A 9,883-nucleotide genomic window follows, 5' to 3' on the forward strand; every position below is an offset into this window, starting at 1 on the left:
GACAGAGCTGAGTCATAAAAAGCAGCTGACGGTTCTCCAGAGACATTATACCAAGATGTTTTCATGGGGAGAGAACTGCCAGCAGGGCTTTCGGTTGAGAGATGGCTCAAATATCTCAACAGGCGTTGGAGTTCACCTTTTAAACCTCCGATTTGACATCACGGATCTGTCAGCAGGTCACAGCGTGCTCGCCTTCATCAAAAGCAACGCTGATGCTGCCATCATTCGCACAAAAGACAGCAAAGATGGGGAGAGAGTCAGAGGAAAACAGAGTGAGCATCTGTCTTATAACTTCCTTCTGAGCTCTTGCAAATATAAGTTTTCTTATTCGCAGTAGTGACCTACAGTATAACAAGCTGCATCACTTACAATACACCTGCTGTGTTCTTTCAGAGTTTGTGACGTGTAGAGAGAAGATTCAGGCCGTGGTTTGTGGTGATGATATGGTCACACTGCTTTCTAAGGAAGGAAAAGTTCTCTGTGTGGACACAACTAGCACTTACATTCCAAAGTAAGGACAAACTAACTTCATGATGTCAATCGATGTCCTGAATTTGCAACAAAATATGTGATATGGGACAAGTTGGTCTTACAAAATCTTCACTTGGGTGCATGCTAGTCAGCTCTGAGTGTTTGAGTTATTTTTTTTTTCTGTCTCTTGTCCTCTCAGGCCCCTGGAAGCTTTGTGTAACATACCGGTGTCTCAGATTGCTTGTGGGAGCCAGCACTCAGTAGCCCTCACCAAAGGTACAGTGAAGTCTACAGTAAACTGCTACTAATGTACAAGCTTAAAGCTATTGGCTCTTACAATAGTCGTGGAAACGCTTCCTGGGGTCTAAAATAGTTATAGGTAATAAACTAAATCAGTCACATACTACCAGTAATCACTGCTTTAACGTTTGAATCCCACAACTGCTTTTTGTAAACCCTTTGTTGTGTTGACTTGGTGTAAAACAACACCTCAGCCAGTGTAGCGGTGCACAGAATGAGGTCACACAGGCTCAATCTGGTGGTACACATTTAATGAAAATGCTCTGTAACATACAGAAATATGCATTTAGGTGTACAGTCGCTCCACAGCGCTTTCTACTTCTATACTGTGCAGAGATTATCATCCTCTCGCGTATTTACCATATTTAATACTAAACAGTTGTAACAAAACAATAATATGAACGACGGGGGCTCCCTCACACGAGGGCTCATTAACACAGCTGCCGCCCCGCGCTCCTACTATAATGGTGGCCCGGAATATTGCATTAGCTGCTAGCTAGCTAAACTTACACAGTTAATCCTTTTGCAATTAAACATTTACAAGACCTAACACAGTGCCAACAACGTACAGTATAAGATTTTACTAGCACGGGATATCTAAGTAACATCACCAGCTTACCTGTAACATACAAAAATATGCATTTAGGTGTACAGTCGTTCCAAAGCGCGTTCTACTTCTATCCTGTACAGACATTCTCATCCTCTCGCGCATTCACAGTGTGAGACTTCAGTGTGGCTCTCCGTCACAGACACTGCTTATATCGCAACACTGACACCTACTGGCGATCCACTGGATCTACTGCTGATGATAAATAACGCTGTACCCTCAATTTTAACTACAATGAACACTTCCTCCTCATAAACACATAGGAAACACATTACACCCAAACAATTATTGTACTTTCTGAACAACACTTGTTGTGCCACACCAGCGCTGAGACGGGAAAAGTTAAAGGTTGACTCAAAGTCCAATAGTGGCTGGTATCAAGACATAGTACAATAACATCTGTTTATATAGCAGTTGTGGTTTACAAAAGCCAGGGTGTCAGAAAAGTCATTTCTCCACAGGTGGTCAGGTGTATACATGGGGCCGGGATTCCAGGGGCCAGCTGGGTCTGGGGAGGAGCGAGCCCGGTGCCAGCTCCCCCCAACACATCCGATCTCTGTCAGCACTCCCCCTGGTCCAGGTGGCTGCAGGGGGAGAGCAGAGCTTCGCCCTCTCTGTGTCTGGAGCCGTGTTCGGCTGGGGCGCAAACGACCGCAGGCAGCTCGGGCTGGGAGACACAACAGGTAAAAAAGAAAAGAAAAGCAATCATTATATCTAATACTCTACTAATACTATTTCTGTTATATGTAAACCAGAATGTAATTTTTTTCGCCCAATAGACAGACCTACACCAACTCCTGTTCGTTACCTGAACACTAAGAAAACAATTTCCATTTCCTGTGGAAAAGACCACGCTGCCATTTTGACAAAGGTTAGACCAAAAAAAAAAATGGGTGCCTCACCAATGCAGCCTAAACACAGCACTAACTTCCTAGATCCCACAGAAATGGAAATATGTAACAATAAACCATAGGTGGGACGTTAAACTATGTTTGTCTGGTTGCTTCCTCAGAATGGTGCAGTGTTCACATTTGGCTCTGGTCAATATGGACAGCTCGGGCACAACTCATTCGGCGATGAACTACGACCTCGGCTTGTTGCAGAGCTCTGGGGGGCAAAGGTCACCAAGATTGCATGTGGACGGTACGTTACAATTATAAACTCTTACGCAGTTATTCTGAGCCAATTCATTACCAATGTACTTCCAGCATGGCTCCCCTACAGCCTCGACAGTGTGTAGCTAACGTAGCAAAATACTGTCTTGAGTGGCTGTTCTGCTCGTTAAATTGGCAAGCTTGACTTTGCAAATTCCGTTATCAGCTAACCTTGCCAACGTCAGATCCACGCAGCATAGCTAAGTAGCAGCTAGCTTACCAACCTTAGTTTGCTTGATCCATAACGTTATTGCTAGCTCGTGCGCTAGCAACAGCAGTTTACTTAATGGTATCATTAATAACACGTAATACCTAGAAACATATTTTCTAATCAGTTTGCCAGACCTGTTAGGTTAATTCGAACACTTCGAAATGGCACAGAAGAGAACGGCAATCAAATTTTTCATATCTCCATTAGAATGTTTTTGTTGGATTTGAGAACATCCCAGGAATGTTTCTATTGTCTGAAATAAAGGCTTGGAGGCTGTAAAACTCCTGAAAAAGCTATGTTGACATTAAAATACTGTTTTGGGTTGTAACGTCATCTCAATCAGGCATCACACATTAGTGCTGACAGACTCCAAGAGGGTCTACTCCTTTGGGTGTGGAGCGCAGGGGCAGCTGGGACATGGAGAGGAGAGTCATCCATCCATACCGCTACCAGTTCAACTGCCACAGGGTAACTATGTTTCTAAATTATCGAAATTGATTCCATTTTTATTTCAGAGACAGAGATAACTTTTATTCTATTATCATTCTAGACACCACTAATGGTCCTAAAATTGGAAACATCTACGCAGGAGGAGACTGTTCATTTGCAACGTCCACGTCTGTTAAGGTACCAACACAAATACATTCAGTACATATTATAATTGTGGGAGGTGTAATAATACCTTAGCCCCAACTATTCATACATATGAAGTCATTTTTCTACACCGAACATAAGCCTTTATCTTGTTTCTTTCAAAGGAAGCGCATGAGGTGTTAAGCACTGCCAAAGTCAGCAATGTAACACATGATGTGATTGACAAATGGGTCTCTGAATGTAATTCAAAGTCATGGAAAAAGATCAAACGGTAAGTACAGTGCAGTAGCAGTTATCGCATATAACTGGTTGGCCTGTTAAATCTATGAATACTCTATTTCTCAGTGTTATTGACTAACCACATGAAAACCTTGCAGGGAAATCCGCAGGACGTTCTCCTCTGCATCTTGCATGAATCAAATCTTCCTTGATCAAAGGTAAACGCCATCCGTTCATGATCCCCACGTCTCTGGATCTGTTGAATTACATTACATTCACTCTCTGAATTTTTCTCCATAGCAAAGATAAACATTTCCAGACCTCGTCAAAGTACTCCGGCTTGAACTTGTCACTTGCGCGACATGCTTTCAAGAAACTGGCGAAGAAGGATCTCGTTTTGGCAGAGGTATGCGACTGACATTGTGCTTTCACGTATACTTTCAAAGCCTCTCAGTAATGCTCTGCTCATTTATTTAGTTTTATGGTCTCAACAGGTCGAGGCTGCTGTCCTGCAATTGCTTCCCTCTCTTGATGAGATGCCAGTAGGGGTGGAGGGGTTGAGGATCCACCTGCTTCTCAATGAGCTCCTGCATGTGATCCAGAGACACGACCTGCGACGAACGAGCACAACTCTCGCCGAGGCGGTCGCCGCCGCCGTGCAAAGGCTCTGTGCTGGAAGCCTCCAGGTCTTAGGTACTATGAGAGAAAGCTGTTTCAATGCTTGAGATGCTTCATTTAACATTAAACACAGGATCATGTGATGGTGTGTTCATCAGACCCACAGCAAGTAACTAGGATTGGAAGTGGAGTGGTGCTATTTTTCATAATGCTGATATGAAATTTGTGAATTAATATGTAGTCTGAATGAAGGAGGGCAGGATGTTATTGTGTAATTTAACAACACAAAAAGTAAAACCCACCCCAGCTCAAACTCCGCATTTTTCAGTTTTTTGAGATGGTTTACATTAATTGAATTAAGTTGTGTCCTTGTATTGAGTCTGGAGAGTGCCAGTGTAATAATTATAGACCTCCTCAGATTATAATTTATTATGTAAATGTGCATTCAAAATAAATGCATCATTCATTTTATCTAATTATTATGTGTTATAATGGTGTTTTAAAAAAGGCTTTTGAATGTAACTTGTTGTTGTTCCATCTGCTAATGCCCCCCCACACACACACACACACAAAATGTGTAAAATTGAATACCACATTATTATTTTAATATAATTTCAAATTAATAACAAATGTTCTTGTAACTTTTTTTAAACTTAAAGTTCCTTAAGGCATTAATTAAATGCATTTATATTTGATCAATTTATCATCTTCGTTCATTTTATAAAGGTTTTGATTGATTATAATTTCAGACTAGTAGCATCTAATAATTGCCAATAACTATTCTGGTTGCACGCAACATATCTGTGACATCTGCTCAGCTGTTAAATGTTCACTGGCGTTAATGTCTGCAAATCTCCATGTTGTCTTCCTCAGGGGACTGGTGGTCCTCACTGCCGCCCTCCACCAAGGTTCGACACATTAAGGTCTGGAAGCAGGTCCTCTCAGTGATCCTGTCCTCTGAGCCTGTTCCTCGCGACTCTGGACTCGAAAACATACTACTAGTCTTCCAGTATATGTACAACGTCAGTATCCGTTATCTGTTTTTTTTCCTGTGAATTTCAAACCACACAGAAACCACAACCACCTTACTCATCTTTTTCTACAAATGCTTTTCATTGCCGACCAATCCCTCACACTCTTCCTAAACATACCTTTTTTAAAGGCCAACGACAGGATGGCAGGACATCAGAGAATCCCAGAACAAACTTTTTGTTTGGAGATTAGCCAAACATTTCTCCAAGAGGATCTGGTAATTTGGCGTTCAAATTTCGAGGTAAAAAACTATTAACAAAATACGGGTTTCTCTTACTCTCTCACTTTGTTTGTCACTTCTCATACAGTGTCCATTCAAGTGAAAAAAAGCTAAATTTGAGGAGGTGGTCATCAAGTTTACATTTTTGTAAGTAAATTGCTTATATGCTCTCTTCAGGATATGGATTATCAGCCACTTGTCCTTTGTAACTTCCCATTTGTGATGGATCTGAAATCGAAGAAAATGGCTTTTGACATCCATGCCAAATGCTCTCAGGTAACTTTAGCCTGGAAATTTTTTAGTTCCTGCATGCCTAAAATATAGGCGACAATTTCTCCTTGACAGTGAATGACAGTGAATCTAATAACATGCATCTTTCAGCTCATTGTTTAGGTTTGACAGCCCATAGCTTTACCGGTTTGGTTCATTCGCCGCCCTTGCTGCTGCTCAGCACCAGCAAGAATTGGCCTCTAATATCAATATTTATATGAATAATATGAATACTTCCCTCAGGACTTGGTGGAGACCAAAACAGAGCTAGAAGCAGAGTAAAAATTGCCCTTACGTTCACCAGGTGACCAGAAATACAACTCCAAATGGATCGGAATGTAGCTCTGTGTCTGCTTAATGTGTAAATAGGCGAATGTTTGCTATGTTCCTTTATATGGAAAATGTAATTAAGATAGGAAAATTATATTTAAAGATGTAATTGTTTTATAGAGAGAACACCAGGAAATGATGGTTTGGCCTTTTGGAAAGTCAGATTCTTTTTTTGGACTGAAGCTGAAGCGAGCGTCACTTCTGGAAGGCACCTTCAAACAACTGGCTGCTGCTCATCCCAGTGACTTCAAGAAGCCACTTGTGGTAAATATTACATTTTGACCTGATGGTTAAAGCAGAGCCAAATCATTTTATACTTAATCTTATGTCATTGAATCTTATAATCATTTTGTTAATCTCATCTAAGCATATTTCTAACTTTTTGTCTCTCAGGTCTATTTTGACGAGGACCCAAAGGTCACAGACGTCTACAGAAGAGACCTTTTCCACCACTTGTTCCGTGAAATGGTGTCAACTGTATCTGGGATGTTCATGTTCAATGACTCCGAAACGCTGGCATGGTTCCCCTCCACGGTAAGATTTCAAATCCCCATGTGGACTCAGGATTCACTTAATTTGGTGGATTTCTTGCTAATGATGATAAGCAACAGTGGGACAATATGCAGTCAACCTAAAATGTCCTTGTTTCTGAATACAGACAACAGAGGAGGACAAGACAAACTTCTTCCTGTTTGGTGTTCTGTGTGGACTGGCCTTGTACAACGACAGTATCATACACTTACCCTTCCCACTGGCTCTGTTCAAGAAGCTGCTGGGTGTAGAGCCGACACTGGAGGACTTGATAGAATTCAGCCCGGCTGTTGGAAAGTCAGTATTCTTCTCCATTTAGTAATACAGTTTTGTTTGTTTTAAATTGATGCCTGAATATTGTGAATTCAGTACGTCATTCAGTATTTCTTTTAATATAACTCAGTTCTTTTGTTTCACTCCCTTTTTAAGGAGTCTGCAGTGTGTCTTGGACTATGAAGAGGATGACCTTGAAAACCTGGACTGGTGTTTTTTGGTTGGTGTTTTACTCTAGCAGGGTTTCCAGTAATGTGCCTCTTTTATCTGTCTTTCAGTATTTTAAAGGTTTTGCAGTGATACCACTAACCTCCTCTTTCATAACTGACTAACAGATTAACTGGGATGGGACAGAGGTCGACCTCGACCCCCAAAATCCTGGAAAGCCACTGACAGTTCTAAATAAGTGAGACTTTAAAATGTTCAAATTGAAGTTGTGTGTGTCTGTGACCTGCACCCATATCAGCTCCTCAGAGAGATGTTTGCTGAATTTAAACTTGAATCTGCCAAACAGGAAGGAGTTTGTGAATGCCTACGTGAGCCATGCCTTTAGCGCGTCCGTGGAGGGCGTGTTTGAGGAGTTCAAGCGAGGTTTCTTCCAGGTGTGTGACCGGGATCCTGTGATGCTGTTTCGGCCGGAGCAGCTGCAGGGAGTGCTGGTGGGCCAAGACGTGTATGACTGGGCGAAACTGAAACAGGTACACACACTGTCCCAAATGCAAGCTTGGCCTGTTTTCTCTGCAACTGATTTACTAGATCTTCACATGCTTGTTTTAACCACGTCAAACATTGCAACAATCTTTTTTTTCATCGTTATTGAAATTAGAACACAGTGTGGGATCTTTGCTTTGGCGACCACACCAGGCAGATGTTTTGGGAGGTTTTTGATGAACTGACTGAAGACCAGAGGAAAGATTTCCTTTGTAAGTACTGTACCTCATGTTAACAGCGTCATTGTGGAAGCCTTAAATCAAACATGTAGCATGTGAGCTGTTGAAACCTACAGTATATGTTCTTTTCATCAGCAACATCACGTTTAATTGTAATGGAGGGGGAAAAGGCCAACAGGAAAATGTGTTTCATGTTGGAGGTACATCTGGGGCCCCGAGGCAGTTGCCCACTTTACTTTCACACAATTAATTCCCACACCACAAAAAAAATGCTTCCCACTTTGGCACAGAAGGTTGGCATCAATGTAGTGTGCTTGAGAAATGTCCATTATGGCGGTAATTCTAAAGATTTACTTGCTTTTATCTACGTGTTTGCACTGACATGATGGCTGCCTCGTGTATCCTGCGTCCATTTGGAGCATTGGTTGTACATGTTCTCGTAAGTCATTGCTAAGCATCAACAAGGTGCAATATGCACAGGAACGGTAGGGCAGTGTCAGTGCAGTATGGTGCTTAATTTACACATCATCTACGATGGCGTCCCTTTTTTCAGCCGGGAGCGCAGAATTAACAATATATTAACCTCCTGGAGCGTCGCAATGTTGATCGTTTACGTCATGCAAATCCAGAAGTTCTATACGGTCTGAGAACTCTGGTGTGCCCTCTAGTGGAATGCTCCAGTAACACGCATTGTAACCTACGTGGTTTGCATGGTTAAAAAGTAACCATATCTCCGGCTTTGAGGAGATTGAGATACAGATGTACCATAATAATATTAATGATGGCTCTGTTTGCAGACTCCCAGTAAGTCAGCATTGACTGCAACTTGAGCACCTAAATAGAATGCAGCCATTATTAACATCATTAGTTACCTGTGCTTGAAAAGTCAAAACAGTTATTTCTAAGAAGTGAGTCGAGATCTAAATCATATTTAATATAATTATTATTGATTATCATCCATCCATTCAAATACATAAATAAAGGGACTATTATAGCTGCTGTAGGTAAGCAGATGATGCTGATGCACAAAGATGGTGAGAGACAAAGAGTAACTTCAAGTTTCCCTCCACGGGTGTTCTTCAGGGTTCCTGACTGGGTACCGGAGGGTTCCTATTCTTGGCATGGACCAGGTCCAGATGAAGGTTCAAATTACACAAGTCCAGAGTGGTCAGCGCTACGATCAGCACTTCCCCGGGTCTCTGACATGTCACTCCATTCTGTACCTGCCCTTGTACTCATCCAAGGAGATCATGCGAGACAGGCTGACGGTGGCCCTGATAGCAGAGAGAGGATTCTCGATGTGATGGTGGATCCACGGCTGCTGGACTGGACCGTGTACAGTTTCTGTGCTATGAGTGTGGGTGGGCCTGAATGTTCCTTTTATGATCACCTCTCATGTGCTACCTCAGGATTAAAACAAACATCACTGTACTGTATACACATGACTTGATACTGTCAGTGTACTATAAAAGGGGTGATCAAAGAGCAGCCATTCCTCAATAGCAGCACCACGGTGTAGCGGCTTAACAGAAGGCACTTTGAGTATAACATGCAATAATTCAACTGATAATTAAGGATTTTTATGTTCATATCGTACATTTTACATCATCTCAGGATCAGAGTCTTAATTTTTATGTGATGATTTTCTATCAGACCAAGTTGAAATAAATTAAATAGTGTTTTTGCCAGTTTATTTGATACATTTAATTTAATCTAATGCATTCCAATACAACACTTGAATAAATCTCTTCTTGCTGATTATGTTTTTGGAAAATGTGTTTAAGCTGTATGGTAATTTGTGTTTGTGGTCTTGTTTAATTGCATAATATATTAGAGGAGTAAATGTGGTTGAAAATATTGTTATTTCAGTCAGATAAGCCAATAGCTGTGTGTAAATTAGGGGACTTTTTAGAGAATGTTTAACCTTTTATTTCCCCTTAAGTTTACGTTCCACTTCATTCCTGCCAGGGGCCATTGTTTCGTAGTTTTGTGATGACTTTTTTAATATATTATATCTTGTTTGTACCTCCTACCATGTTATCATGGTCAATAAAAAAAATCAGAAACACTCAACAACATACATACATTTATTTGTCACTTGATTTTGAGAAATATATATATATATATATATATATATATTATTCTATTTGTAATTTGTGGAAG

General features: G+C 41.1%; 1 protein-coding gene across 1 annotated transcript; it reads left to right on the forward strand.

Annotated features, from left to right (window-relative positions):
• On the forward strand, positions 1 to 9,777 carry LOC137873396 (probable E3 ubiquitin-protein ligase HERC3). The gene is made up of 23 exons (XM_068711619.1): positions 1 to 272; positions 394 to 511; positions 671 to 747; positions 1,840 to 2,061; positions 2,158 to 2,249; positions 2,391 to 2,521; positions 3,087 to 3,211; positions 3,294 to 3,370; positions 3,502 to 3,608; positions 3,715 to 3,774; positions 3,857 to 3,962; positions 4,051 to 4,249; positions 5,048 to 5,196; positions 5,337 to 5,447; positions 5,604 to 5,702; positions 6,147 to 6,290; positions 6,420 to 6,560; positions 6,685 to 6,854; positions 6,987 to 7,050; positions 7,166 to 7,236; positions 7,345 to 7,528; positions 7,657 to 7,753; positions 8,804 to 9,777. Exons 1-23 carry the CDS (start codon positions 56 to 58, stop codon positions 9,022 to 9,024), a joined length of 2,982 nt encoding a protein of 993 aa, XP_068567720.1. The 5' UTR covers positions 1 to 55; the 3' UTR covers positions 9,025 to 9,777.
• The last annotated feature ends 106 nt before the right edge of the window (positions 9,778 to 9,883 follow it).

Source organism: Cebidichthys violaceus, unplaced genomic scaffold (genome assembly GCF_023349555.1).
Source record: "Cebidichthys violaceus isolate CVI_PGR_0920_01 unplaced genomic scaffold, fCebVio1.0.p SCAF_164, whole genome shotgun sequence".
NCBI classification, from domain to species: domain Eukaryota; kingdom Metazoa; phylum Chordata; class Actinopteri; order Perciformes; family Stichaeidae; genus Cebidichthys; species Cebidichthys violaceus.